General features: G+C 38.1%; 1 protein-coding gene across 1 annotated transcript; it reads right to left on the bottom strand.

The window, feature by feature from the left end:
• Nucleotides 1-10792: 10792 nt before the first annotated feature.
• c18h3orf33 (c18h3orf33 homolog (H. sapiens)) lies at nucleotides 10793-15324 on the bottom strand. The gene is made up of 5 exons (XM_053321456.1): nucleotides 15160-15324; nucleotides 14723-14782; nucleotides 13739-13898; nucleotides 12491-12651; nucleotides 10793-11474 (listed from the first exon to the last, which is right to left on the bottom strand). The coding sequence occupies exons 1-5, from the start codon at nucleotides 15322-15324 to the stop codon at nucleotides 11211-11213; spliced, it is 810 nt and encodes a 269-aa protein (XP_053177431.1). The 3' UTR covers nucleotides 10793-11210.
• Nucleotides 15325-15624: the final 300 nt, after the last annotated feature.

Below are 15624 nucleotides of genomic sequence, written 5' to 3'. Positions count from 1 at the left end.
TTCCCTTTGAAAAATAGCGCATCAGGATTTGTTTTATGTTCATTTTATGTTGAGTATGCTATTCATTTTCACTTTCATTTCATTAATTAGCCACAGATCCTAGAACAAAAGTCATTTTGGGCTGGAAGAAATGGATTTACAAGGGGGGGAAAGGGTGAAATTCCCATTAATATGATAATATCCCTATGACAAAAATCTGTATTATTCTCTGCATGAATCAGATCAATCCATCATTCACAGAGTCAAGTCTGATTTCTACTACGGTTCACTGACAAGCAGGAAGTGCTCACTTGCATGTAACACAGTATGCAGGGTGGGATGTGGATGCTGGCTGTAGACAGTTAGGGTGAGGCTTGAAGTGGTCTGTCTGCTTAGGTGTGAGAGCCACAGAGGCAGATCCACATATCAGAGATTTGTCATGGATTTGTCTGGCAGAGCTGTCAGTTTGCAGCCGCCTGGAACCTCATAAATCAAGATCAAACTGATGTCATCACATGTGTGGATTCATTTCAGCTTTATGCAATATAAAAAAGGGGGGAAATGAGCAATGATTTGTTAAATTATATCTGCTATATCATACTGGTATAGATGGGTATGTCACATTTGGTTTCACCATATGTGTACTGAATGTGTGTGATGTGTGTGATGTGTGAAGAGCAAAAAAATTGTAGCAACACAAGTCAGGTGTTGCATCTTATAAGTGCACATGTTGTGTTTCTTTACTCTTAACAAACACATTATGTAGCTTGAATGCAGTGCACAGACAGCATCTTCAAGACTGAAGCTTGATGCTGCCTGTAAGCTTGACTTCTTCAAGGCACAAAAGTGGAGACGAGTCTCCCTCTACTGTCCATTCACATGACATACAGTTCATCAGTATCAGAATGAAAGTACACAATGTACATTATATTACATTGTCATGTCTTATATTTACCATGAAATATGCTGTTGTCTGTCAGGAAGTGGCGGCGGTACTGTGGCTCTCCTTTCCTGTTCACCACCCAAGAGCTCATGGTGAGAGGATGACGACAACGGCCTAGAGGATCTCTGAAACAGTTCAGACAGAAAGCATAAAATCAGACTGTGTTTTTAAAGGATCTTGAAACAGTTACATTCATTTTAAGGGGTTAGTTAATTAAAGATAATATATGCAAAAGAAACAATCTATAAGAGATCATCATACAATCATATCACATCAAACAAGAAGTATCTTGAGATACACAAACAGTACATGAGAAATAGTATATAATAATATATAATAATAGGGAAACAAATATTGCTTCTTATTCAGAAAGGAGGAAAAAATAATTGCTGACTGCAATCTGCAACTTTTCCAAAGGTTGTACTGTTTTCGCTCTAATGAGAGATTTTTCCTATTTTTCGGTGCTTGACATTTATTTTAGTTACATTTTTAGAATAAGGTGTATTCTCTGGTAGGATTTTATTAAAATACAAATTTTGCAAACGTCTGGTGCTGAATTTGAAAGAATTTGCTATGTTATGAGTATTAACTATGTTTTTATCCTGTCTTGGTTTCATTTTTGTATTCTCCTCACTGTTTTACTGCTCCATTCTGTGTCATACTTTTAAATTATTCTTGTAATCTAAATAATAATTCAACATTTCTTACTGTTTACTCTGTATGGTGAACCACTGTGTAACTCAGTTCAAAAACGTGCTATATTAATAAAGTTATTATATAGCTAAAGAATGTTTAACATCTGTAGAATTGCAATGACTGACCAGTTTCATTTAAAAATAGAGCTGCAAGTGGCAATTATTGGATTCAAAGCTTTTTGCAATAAAGAGAAGGAAGCAGCCCAAATGCCGAAAATTAAAGCCACAAGCAAAAACAATCAGGTTTCAGACATCACAAAAGTGAGCAAAATCAATTCAGCAAGTTTAATAGTTTACATAGGAATGAGATCAACTATCATCACACAGCCCGCATCATTTTGATAATTGCACGCTCATCATTCCACTATTTGTCCTTTCATCAGATTTGAATGAAACTTGGTGTGTATGTACAGGAAACAGTGCAGGATGTTTCCAGTGAGTTTAATCAGGATTGTTTGAAGGCATCTTGAGTTATGAGCAAATATGTAATAGGCCACATCCATGCACCAATCAGCATGGCAGTCAAGATTTTGGCTCATTTTGGCCCCCAGAGCATGCACATCAAGTTTGATGAAATTCTGTCCACCAGATTTTAAGATGCACTTTTGTGGCATTTGTGGTGATGATGATTGGACAATTGGTTAAGGAGTTATAGCCAATATTCTCTAAGCCCCACCCACTGAAGACATATTTTGGTTGATAGCGGTCATGTTTTCCGACTGATCTTACTCATTTAAAGTAGAATTTTGTATTTCAGCTGCCGGCTGTATAGTCATTTGGTGTTATTTGAGTCAAAACCCAAAAAGCAGATGTCACATTACTGTATAATATTTATGCAAATTAGCAAAAAACTCATTATGGTGGACGAATGAAGGCATCTTGTCTCAGCCAGACTTTTAGCTGCCACCCGTCTCACCTCACTATTCAGTATGTAATTAGTATTTCCTCAAAGGTTTTATATGTACACTCAAAAATGAATGACAGTAACAGCCTGTGGTTATTCAGGCTATCAATGAGCCTGTTTCCTCACTGTCTCTATATGATCTTTACCATGAAAATATTATCTGATCTTCCAAACTGTTATCCCACCAGATCCCATCCCTGTAGCCATTTCTCTTTGTCGACTAGTTTGTAGCTCTTTGAATTTCTCTCTCACCAGGTGTTCTCATTTATCTTCTTTCTGTTTCTCCTCACCATATTCCCAGATTCCCAATTTTCCACCACTTCCTCCTGATCGCTTTTCATCCCTGCCTCTCATACTGCCGCTTTCACTGCTTAGTGTTTCCCCACCTGTTGCTTGTCTGTCTTCCTGTGATTTATTATTTTCCACTAAACACTCTACAAACACACACACACAGAGGAGATGAATTGATCTGGAAAGGCTTGGAGCCTCTGGGACAGTTATTGGTGTCTGGTGCCAGCTGACCTAAGGAGGGGTGACATTCTGGTCGAACACCAAGAGCTTATGGGTCAAAAATCTTTGAGGTGAAAGTACTTTCCTCTGACCCTTGAGACCACCTTAAATAGAAACCTGTGATCTGTGTGGTGTTTATGACAGACCAGATGAACAGAAGTGAACTCACTCTGTCTGTTTTTTTCATTATTTGTAATTTTTTATCATTTGTCAGTTAATTATTAGTAATACTGTAATACTCTGATGACCCACAGTTAGTTCTGGTGGGGACAATTTAACTTCCAACAAAATAAAAAAGATAAAATATAATATAAAAATTGCAAAACATGAACAGTTGATCAAACATGAAAGTTACATCCTTGCAATAAGACAACCTGCCTTGTTGCAAAATATTCAGTAAAAAAACATACTGTTTACTGTGCACAAAAAAGTATAGGAAAAAAAAGGGAAAAGGGACATAATAACCTTCCAGGCATTTAGGTAGTGATATGATGTTGGATATCTATTGCTAAACATGGTCAAAGTTCCAACTTGAAGTTAATGTATGTAAATGCGACCCGCAAGACAAAAGCCCAGGCTTCAGCTGGCTCTAAATGACATTTCAAGTAAATAACAAGATAATGTGGTGATATCCTACCACTGTACTTTGTATACCATACCATTTTATAGCCACAGCTTTCCCCGTGACTGTTTGCAGGACAAATTATTTTAGGGCCCAAGGCAGACCCAAGTTGTCATCTCTAAGTCAAATTGGCTTGGTGCACTTTCTGAGTGCTTACTCTGGAGCTGGTGAAAGTCTCCCAACATGCAGCTTCTAAGAGCTGACACTGAGCCAAATATAGCATTTCTGATTAACAATAAAACATATGCCATATTTAATATTTAATATATTTAATATAATTTAATATAGTCTATAGTGTGCTGTCTTCATGTGTTAAGTACAGAAAGTAATCTGAAGCTTTACTTCTTAATGATTGAACTCTGCATCACCTTACGTCTGTAATGCCTCTCAACTGCTCTGAAGTCACTGTAGAGCGCAGGCCTCTTGTGGCTTGCTGCTTAATTATAGAATAATGTTTCTAAATAACTGTTTGCTTTCATAACAGAATCCAAATTAGAGATAGGAGTTGAGCAGAGGTAGATGACTGGGGACATTGTTTGAGCGGCTTTAATAGCATGTCAGGTTGTCATAGAGCTAGATTAAATGAAGCCGCTATTAACTCTGAGCTCACATGGTAAAAAGAAGTCACAGTAAAGCTGCATGCATGCTGCACAAAGATACACAGCAAAATAAAGGCTGACTTAAGGTTAAAGCCACATGTATTGTATTATGAAATATTAACAAAGTGTCTCTAAGTGTGTGCCAGTGCATGTTAAAGTGATTAAGTTGAGTTATTTTTTTAGGTTTCTGTGTGTTTGCACTGTCATGTTCATGTCATGAGGGCAAGTAAAATGACTCCTCTTCCCTTCTGACTGCATGTAATACTAGTAGTCGTCTCATCTATTGGAGGGCCCAACCCTCAAGGGGAATACACCCTGTTCTTTCCTGTCTACGGGGGAGAGAAAGCAGCTGAAAAATAAATGTTTCGCAGCCAGACTGCCTGATGAGCCACTCTATCTCCGTTCCTGACAGGAAGTAGGTCGTGGATGCCCGCAAGTTAAAGTTTTGTTGAAATAGATATTTAAATCAAACTGAAGTAATACAATCTGAAACATGTGCATGCAGCATTTTGTGTACTTCCGCTTTTCCTGACTGTCCCTACGTGTAAAAACACATTTTATCTGACAGATTCTGTTTCATACAGACTGTGGAAACATGCAGTGCGACTACAGAAGATTCCAGTCCTTATCTAGCTGAATGACCTTTATGTCATAGAGTCACATATTTATCGGATCATGTCTTTCAAGTGTAAATGTAACATTTGAGAGCAGGCCTATATCACTGAAATAAGACACTTGAGTGAATGAGTAATGATGTCTAGTCCTTTAATTTAGCAGGAAAGTACTATTTCCAGTGACAGTTTAACAAATTCAAGTAAATGCATCTATAATATATCTGTCTATATAACACTTTCATATCCAGTTTTAGGCATATTTTAATCTACTGGTTTAGCTTTGATCCACAAGACTTGCCGTTGTTCTGTGTTCTAAAGGTTTGCTTGTACAATGACGGATTATAATTGACATTTCATGGGCGCTCATTTTTGGTTTCACACAGAACAATACTGGTTCTGAAAATGTTCTTCAAATGTTCTAATAAAAAACCTCTTTATGAAGTGGATCTGATATTTTGTATGGTTCTTAAAAGTCATTATTTGTATTCTTATTTGATTATATGTGATGGTGTATCGTAAGAAAGACTGAAAAAACATAATCTCCATTGTTTGAGGTGGTTGGCTAACATATATGAATAAATACTTTTAGTAAGGACAATTACTAAAAAAATGTTCTCTCTTCCAGCTTTACATTGATGATGGTTTTAAAGAAATTGTGTTCTCTTTCAAAATAAATTGATGAATCAGAATTTGTATTTCTTCTTTTCTGATTCCTAAATAAATAATGTTGTTTTTCTTAGCTGATGTTGTTACATGCCTCCAAATTAAGTAGTTTAGATAATCTGTTTATTAAAGTCTGATCATCTGACTGCCCATTTATTTGTGCTGTCTGACTTCACTGTACTGATGTCTCTGTATCTCCAGATCACAGAAAATTAACTGATCAAAATGATGGGCAACATTGCCTGCAACATGCATGCCATAAATCTCCCCTCACATTTGTTTTCATCTACGTATGTAACAATGGCCTTCTCATGAAACGTGCACACAAAGAGAGCAGCATCTGTCAGCCCATACTGGTACATGCCAAAGAGCACTCGATTTAGACATGAATAATGAGATATACAATCTATTTTATGTGACCAGCTGTCAAAAATGTTTGGTGATTAAAGCAGCCATCTTTTTAATTTTAAAAAATGCTGTTGGCAGCTTTTCTGATATATTGAATAGATGCACACTTAAACCAGTGAATGCACTTAGTGTCCCGGTTTCGTTGTTTCAGCCTCCTTGACTACAAGTCATTTGTGGAAGATAAGGATCCAAACGACACACACACTGAAAATAACTGCAGAGTCAATGAGTAGCTTGAAATTGCTTGTTAAGCAGTTATCAGAAAAGAGAGCAAACAGTCTTGGTATGCTGATGACTTGACTGATGCTTTCATGCTGTGTTTTAAAGCTCACTAACTCAGCATGACTTTATAGGCAGCACCAAACATAAAGATAAAAGAATCAACCCATTTAAGAATATTCTTCATTTTGTAAACCAGACATGTTCATTTCTGTAAAAACAAACAAAAAAAGAAAAATAACTCAAATTTTGCTGAGCCTTTCCTTAAAATAGTTTACAGTATATTTGTGTGTCAAATTAGATCATAGACAACCTCTGTTTTACCTCCTTTAATGTTAAAATAAATCTTTTATGTGTTTGTGTTCTGGATGTGTATATAATAAATGTGAGTTAATTTAAGTATATTAGTGGTGGTCTGATGTTGTGTTTCTTTAAAGAACTCAAATGTGGAGCATCCCCTAAAAGACATATAAGCAACGATGAGGCACCGTGTAGGCTAAGCAGCATGAAACGGAAGTAACTTCAAAAATGTCCAGCCAGGACTGTTGAACTGCTGAGCCTTTGACCTGATAAGGAGACAGAGAATGAGGTTATTGAGGGGTCAGAGTTGGGTTGCAGAGGGGCAACAGGACCAGTGAGGCTATCAGAGCCAGTCAACAGACGCTGCAGTAACATTACAGGGTCGTAAAAAAACTGATATGGTGCAAGTAAAAGAATCTCCTGCAGCTGAGCATCCTCATTGATGTACCGTCTAGAATGAAAACTAAATCATTAAGATTTAAGTTTATGCATCTTATTTCAACTTGTGCATGTGAGTGTAAACATGTGCAGTGGAGTCATCTTGCCTTACTGTGAAATTGAGGGGTGGGTAAGGTCATAAGTCAATCCCCTCACATCTATTTCCAGCAGAGACACCCCCAACTCGCCCTCCTGTTGCTTTCTTCTCCATATACACTAAGGTTTAGGCACATGTTCTGCTTCATGTCCTCACCGACAACAGGGAAGTTTTCAATTTTTGCTGGAATGTGACAAATTATATTGGAGTCGTGTTTACTTGATAGTGTGTCAGCTTGTACCAAAAGAGTCCAGTACACAGAGTTTCCTGTTTCACAGTTTGTAAATAGATATGAACAAGTGTATGATTGGCCTCTGACATACAGTAGCAGAATGTAACAGCTTGTCAGTGCTTGTTTTGATCTTCTTTTTTAAAAATAGAATAAAGAATACAGTCTTTCACCTACACATTCATCCTCACACACATCTATACATTCACAATTTGATTCATTCAATCTCAAAGTGTTCATCACCCCATGCCCCCCCCCCCTCCTCCTTTCCTTTCCACCCAGAAACCTAAATTATTCATGAGGGATCACAGCACCCACAAAGAGTCATGTTTCCACTCCTACAACCCTACACCAGCAAACTGGTACACTGTTCACAATACTTGAGTCACATAATAACAAGGGACTCACTTCACGACTGATACATTCCTTTGCATGCACACACACACACACACACACACACACACACACACACACACACAGGCACTGTATAGCGCCTGTGTGTGTGTATTTGTGATGAAAAAGCTACCCAGTGTTAAAGTCGTTTACCATTGAGTGTTTAATGTGACAGCAGGTGACAGGAAAAATCTGCCTCATCTAAGTGAAATCTCAATTATCGAGAGCAAACTGCACATTAAAAGTAAGTGACTTTGTACCTGAGGCTGATATGCTTGAATCAGTTTACAAAGAAGCTTCGCCAGACAAAGACACTCCTTGTGTTGAAAGTTGACAAGTAGGAGCAGAGATGCAGAGTTAACTTTGTGTTTAAGGATGCATCTCATTCTGCTTTACACCAGCTCTCTGTCTCTTTAAATCTCTTTGTCTTTCACACCCGGCTAACTACAGACAACCACTCAAATCAAATCAAAAAATCCCCAAGGACTCTGCTGTGGGACGGGGGTGTGCCCCTTCTCTTTCTCTTGTGGGATGGCTACCGGCTGAGTGTAATAAAGGCCTTTGTTATGCTGCCCTGCTGCAAATCTGGGTTTATAAAGCACGGTGGCAAGGAGCACCAAAATGTGGAAATGCATGCAGTATAACATATTTGATCTGTTGCACACATTCATTATTGATTGTAGTAGCAAACAAGCAACATACATGACAAAATTATGTAAGTCATCAAATCAGTTCTGGCAGTTTGTGATTCTTAAAATGATTCAAGAGTGAAAAAAACCATTACAGCCTAATTTCCTGTAGCTTACCTGCAGAGTAGGACAATAAAGATAATGATTAAAATGTCTTGAGTTTCTGTTTTACAGAGCCTGTGTAGCCAGGAGCACAGGACTAACAGGTGCACATCTGCTTGGATACTGTATACAGTATCCTACCAACAGTGAATTTAAAGTTACAGACATGCTACTGTGTACCACAGTTAGAAAAGTACAGCTCACTTCCAAGAAACCTTTGGTAAAATGTGCCAAGTTGATATTAAGTCATGTTGTTTTTCACAACAGCTGTTGTCAACCATTCATGTATCACATGAAGCATGATGAGCTTACTTACTTTTATCAATTCAGTTTCAGATTTTGAAACCACGTTGTCAGCTTCCTTATCAAATGTTGTCACTTTCACTGGAACAGAGGTCCTTCAGGCACCAAGTATCCATGGCATGAGTCAAAAATGTAGTTCAGTGATAGTCCCAGAGGTTTGGTTTTCAGAAAAAGAGTCAGTGAACATCCCAACAACCTCAATGGTGTGGGCAAGTACACACCACTACATCACACACGATGGCTTTTCAAACGACTACTACAAATGTGGGACCAGTGGATTTGGAAAAACCTGGAATGGAGTCTGGAGTGGACTACTACAGTTTGGGCTTGTACAACTAGGAGTTAAAAGAGATGGTTTATTCATTCAGTCTATCAGTGCTTTGATCTAAATTCAGGAATAACATAAATACAAAAGAATGAAAATAATTATAATATAACAACATGTAAGAACACTCCACAGTTAAACCTCCATACCCTCAAATCTTTATTATCCTTTGTGCTAGTGTGTTTGACAATACAAGAGCTTTAATCGACTAATCAATTAGTTGATTGACAGAAAACCAATGTCCTTCTGTTTTGATTCAATTCATCATTTTAAGTATTTTTGTTTAATTTTTTTTTTTTTTAAGTTTAAATTCTTTGATTCCAGCTCCTCAAATTGGAATATATCCTGGTTTATTTTGTCGTAATAAAAGACGAAATAAAATAATTTTTGGGTTCTGAACTTCAAAGATAAGAAGATATATGAGGACATCACTTTGAGCTTTGGTGAACAGTGCTCATCATTCTTGGATTTTTTTAGACTAACTGATTAATTGGGACAATAATCAATACATTAATTGATAATGACAATAATTGGTAGTTGGAGCCCTTGACAATACTTTCTTGTCCTTTATTTAAATGGATGAAATATTTAATGTCATTTTCTTAAACATTTTTATCAGACATCATGTTATATATTTCTTTTAAAATGAAAATCCTAAATACTTAACTGATGTCCTGACAGATTTTTAATGATCCTCTCACTCTACTTTATATATTTTATGTGATCACCAGCTTCAGAAACTTTCGCCTCTTTGCTTGTCTCAGCCGTGGTTTCCCTCCCACTCCTCCCTCAGTGACAGTTCAAAGTCTGGCAGCAACAGCCATCAGCCTGAAATGCACCTTACAATTTAAACCAGCCCACCAATCACGAGCCACTCCAGCCGTAACAGTCGCTAGTAACATTTGCACAACAAAAGGAGGACTAGCTGATTCATCAACCCCCCCCTCTACTTCACTCCCTTTCCCTTCCACTGTGACTCCTCCTCTCCTGCCTTTGTGCTCGGATCCAAAATCCCCTTCTACCCCTGTGACCTTCCTCCCCTCAGCACTAATCTCCTTGTGCCCATTGGATTGCTCCAGTGCTACCTCTCACTGCACTGAGACCCCCTCTCACCCTGCACCCCACAGGACAGGACACATCACAGCCTGGCCTCATTTGCAGATTGAAACCTCCTCCTCCTCCTCCTCATCTGCTTTGCTTGGATAACAACCATAAAACACATGGAAGCACAAGGTGTAATTTGGGCTGTTGATTGCAAACAATAATGGCAAACACACATGACCATAATCCCAGAGAAAGGAAATTTGCTTTGGGACATGCTGATAAAGGTATCTGATATATTCTTCAGCAGGAAAAAAATAATCCTTTGTTGTGTATAAATCCGTTTTTTCTACCATGATGTAATGATTTACATCCATTTTCTCCTCTCTCTTGTGTTCCAGTAGTACTCTAATGTCTTGGTCGCATTACAGCTAAAAGGGCCCTCTTTATAGGTACTTAAAGACCCTCTCTCTTTCACACACACACACTATATGTTAGGTTCCCATGGGGTTTGAGGGAGGCCAATATAGAGTTTAGCCCTCTGTTCGCTTTGTATTTCACATTAGGTGTTTCTATAGCAACAGTGATCTCAGCAAGGGAAAAGTGGACCCCCCCCCCCCCCCCCCCACTCCATTTTGAAAACCATTAACATACCCCGCCCCCGTCTTATGTTTAGTGGGGTGTCCCAAACACCAACACACACACACACCGCAGTAGGCCATGCTTAGCTGTGGTTTAATGGGGTAAGTGAAAGCCAAGAGTTCGTATCAAAGGTTCTTAATAACCCTTTCTTTATCATAGCAAACATTTAAAGATTGTAAAATACAGTAAAAATTGAACAGAAACCTTTCCCCAAAGTATCATGAGGAATGTAAAGCACAAGTTTAATTTTTATAACAGGAAAACTACTATTAACAGCCTTGAGAAGCAGTTACACAAGACAAGACTGATAATGGGTGACACTTCTTTTCAATTCATGGCAAGACTTTTAAACTCGTTTTAGATGAGTCACAATATCAATTAGCATGAACAGGTACTCCCTCCAATAAAACAGCTTTGTGATACAGTGTGCTGTCACATTTTGATTATTTCAGAACAAAGCTAACAAAGTTTTTTTTTCAGACTGTCTTGGGTCTATCAGTCACTCTCAGTCCTCTTAAAAAACTTCCTCATCATTCTGAATATCATATTGTCCCTGACAGCTTTGGAGGCCCTCTCCCATAGACTGTCTTCTTTCCACAGACCCCTCCCCTTCTTCTCGGCTTTGACCTCTGCCCTGTGCAGCCGTTTGTGGAGACGCCAGTATAGACGAGAGTCAGGGTGGACTCCAGCGACAGGCGCAGTGCGAGCCAGACCCAGCCTGAGAACCTCTTCATTTACACAGCTGCTCCACAGTGACCCCTGTTGGAGAGAAGAGGAAGGACAAAGAACTGGTTTTATGGATAATAAACTCTTATCAGTTGATGTCAGTGTCAGTGTATCAGTCACATGTCTCCTGATATATTCTGTTAAAAACTAATTACTTATCGGGCCCAGGTTGAGCTACTCATAATTTTCCCATGTGTTATTTACAGTGGTGAAAGATATGGCCAGATCTTTTAGTTTAAAAAAAAGTAGCAATAGAGCAATGTAAAAAGACTCCATTACGTAAATGTAAGTAAATGTCTTGCATTGCAAATGTATATTTACATGAATATATAACAAAATGTACTTAAAGTATTGAAGTAAAAGTACTCATTCCATCCCTCTGACTGATATATTGTTATGTATGACATCATTAGATTATTAATACTGAAGCATCAGTGTGTGAGCAGCATTACTGTTGGTGCTGCTGGAGGTGGAGCTAGTTAAGTTTAGTGGTTCCCAACCTTGAGTCAGCCCCCTCCAAAGGCTCACCAGATAAATTTGAGAAGTCATAAGATGAGAGGAAAAAAGAAAAAACAAAGTTCTCATACACAAATCTGTTTAGAATTTTTTGGACTTTTTCTCTAATATTTGATTTTTGGTGAAATATTGGATCATTTGAACATTTACTGAAACCAAAACATGTAAGATGTGCAGAGGGAAAAAACACTATTTGGTGGACCTGTTAATAAGTAATAGACATCTGAAATGTGGCCCAGACACACTGCTTTTTGTAAGATGTCAAAAGCCAAAAAAATAAACCACTAGTTTAATTTGTGATAATGTGTTGTATTTTAAAAGCTTGTTATGTTATCCATGGTGTCAAATCTTCATTCATCTAAAGTAACTAAAACTGTCAAATAAATGTAATGGAGTAGAAAGTGCAATAACCCCCTCTGAAATGTAGTTGAGTGGAAGTATAAAGTAATAAAGTACCTCAAAATTGTACTTAAGTACAGTACTTGAGTAAATGTACTTAGTTACTTTCCACCACTGGTTATTAGATGTCTCACCTTGCTTTGGGACACCAAACAGTGTAGTATGTCATCTTCTCTGCTGATCAGTTTTAACCAGACTGTTTGGGCAGGGGCCAGGCTCTTGTGTAGCCATTCCTTCCCCTCTGGAGTCAGCTCCACTCCTGCAAGATTCACCAGCAACGGGGATGTGCTCACACCTGACCAGGACACAAAAGTTATTCATCATACACATTAAGGTAAAATAGTTGACATGAAGCATCTTCAGTGTACTACTCTGAACAACCAAATCTATACAATTTGAAAACTTGTACTTTAATCGAGCATTTCCATTGTATGCTCCTTTATACTTCCACTTCACTACATTTCAGAGGGAAATATCACTACAATCAATACAATCTTTTGACAGCTTTAGTTAGTTTTCAGATCAAAACTTTACAATGGATAATATAACAGGCTTTTAAAATACAACACAATAAAGTAAACTAGTGGTTTCCAACGTTTCTGGCTTTTGATGTGTAGTCTGCATTAGGCTGGGTCAAATTTCAGATTTCTATGAGTTGTTAACAGCTCCACCAAATAGTGATTTTTCCCTGCTTACATGGGATATTCCACAGATCTCTCAGTCAACAGTTTTCATGGGCACTATTTTCTCAGTAGAAAGCACTACAGTATAATACACTGTTTCTAGAAATAATATTTGGTATGTAGTTTCTCCAAAAACCACAAATAAAATACTTTTGACTCTCAAAACCTGTGTGAACAAAACCCAACCTATCCATATGATTAAAATCAAGTAGAGATTGGTGGAAAGATTTGTAATTTGTTTGAACTGGTCCTTAAAAATGTAGCGGTCAAGTGGGACCAAAGTAATACTTGAAATAGCTAGTTGTCCTTCATACTGAGGTTGCTGATGGAGCAATAAGGTGTACTCTGCTCAGTGAGTACCATGATTTGATAGCAGAGCTAACAAGCTTACCCTTCAATCTCACTCATGAAAAGAGGATAAAATGCAACCGAGTCTGACTTCACGAAGTAAAAATGTCACAATGACATTTTAAGTATAACAAGATAAAAAGGTGCACCTGCAGTAAATTATCATGCTGCTGAATTGATGAGAGAAGCAGTAGGTGGGATTTGTGTTAGATGAACAGATTTGATGAGCTGATTGCACTATTCAGATTTGTTCAGATTCCCAAATGACTTGTTTTGTAAACGAACTTGTGTATGTCTTACGTGAAAGTGTACATGGCTCCGTGATTTCACTTAAAGGATAACCCACTTCACCTTTGTGTTTTGACAATAACGGAGAGATGACTGGCAGATAAATTGGGACATGCTCCACTTCAAGTCCTTTCTCGGCGATCGAATGAACTTTCCCACGAAGGCTGACGCTCCTCTCAATGAATCGAGCAGGGATCTCAGATGCAGCTTGAAATTTGGTAATCTGAAGAGGAGGGATGAGACAAATGAGTGACAATGTAACTAATTCTGGTGAAATATATCAAAATGCATTTCATTAACACAAATTAAAGGATCTTAAAACAAATGCCACGTGCCCATATGAACACTTAAAGGTTTCCCTCGCTGTAATCATTCCTCCTGTTCATACTGGCTATTAAAAGATCTCATTCAGGTGTTTAGGGGGCCAAAATCCACAGTGTGTCCACAGTCATTTTGGGAAAAAAAATGCATTGAAAAGTATATCTGATGTTTCTATGAGGCTTCAGCAGGTACTCAATCAAGTGTACAGCTACCATATTTAGTCTTTTTATCAAATTTCCTTTTTGTGTGTTCCCGTTGAGCTGTGGCGGAAGTATAGTAACAAAAAGAGGAACTTTGGTACTAAAAAGAGTAACATTGAAAGATACTTGGTGTGACTCATTTGGACAGCTGAAGCTCCATATTAGCTTCAGTTCAACTTTTAAATACATGTTTGTATAGGAGGACTGTGGATTTTGGCCCCCCATCACTTACATTGTAAGTGTGTTATAAAGGGATCTTCAGTATGAACAGGAGGATTGATTATGGCAGGACAAAAAGTATTTTAATGTTCATTTGGACACCTGATGATCGTTTAAACACAGACTTGAAAATTCATGCAACTCTCCTTTTAGTAAAATATGCTATTTTTTTAAATGAACTGGCTCAAAGAAAGGAATCGTTATCACTGAATGGCGATATTAAGAATACCTGTTAAAGTTAAAGTACAATTTCATTATCAATTGAAAGCCCTCTTTGCCCCGATGTGTGCCTCTCTCTCTCTCTTACCAGTTTGATACTCCTTGCTATTACAATCACACCAGCAACAGCCAGTCCGGTGCTTATGTTCTGTGTGAGAGACAAGAGACGGTTTAGATTTGACAGGGTGACAGAGATACCATGAGCTCAGTATACTGGAGTTTGACATAGACTCCACTGGGGCATCAAAACCTCACTGGGGGATATCTGGTGGTGGTGGTGGTGGTGGTGAGCAGGATATCTGATGACACCATGTTACCATAAAAAGGAAGAGTTTATAGGGAACAGGAGTGTTTTTTCAAGGAGTGGAGATTTAAGACTTTTTCAAGTAAATATGCTTAAAAAAACTTAAAGATTAAATGTAAGCTAGATGCATCCAAGTGCAAGTATTTTGCAAGGAAGTGACCACAGTCAGTGCACCACCAGACAAATGCAGATCATTGCTTGCACATAAACGAGGTTCCTACCCGCACAAGTGTTAAATTATCATCTGCGTATTGAGATATGATAGACACGATGTTATGGGACGATTCGTTTCCTTGATCTCTTTGTTGTCTGTTTCTCTTTTCCTCCTCGGTTTCTGTTTCTCTGCAAGCCGACTCCGGCATGTTGTTGACATTTGCTCGATGCATTACGCTCCGCCTATTTGGGAGGGACGTACTGAGGAGCATCGTCTGTGTAAAGTCTCCGCCCTGTGGCTTGCTTTGGATATGACAGGGTGGCATTAAAGTGCGCCTTAGATGCATTAAATTGATATATAATATTAAAGTCACATACACACATACACACACATACACACACTAAAGAAAGAGATAATGTGCATTTTTGCACGCTGAGGGTCAAAGTTATTTGCAGCTAAAAGATACTTTAAGCATGTTAATACAGTCAAAGGAAGAAAAAAAAAGTTGCTCATGCACAGTGCAGCTGAGATT

Source organism: Scomber japonicus, chromosome 6 (genome assembly GCF_027409825.1).
Source record: "Scomber japonicus isolate fScoJap1 chromosome 6, fScoJap1.pri, whole genome shotgun sequence".
NCBI lineage: Eukaryota > Metazoa > Chordata > Actinopteri > Scombriformes > Scombridae > Scomber > Scomber japonicus.
Note: the sequence above shows the minus strand (reverse complement) of the source record. Positions and strands in the feature narration are given on the sequence as shown.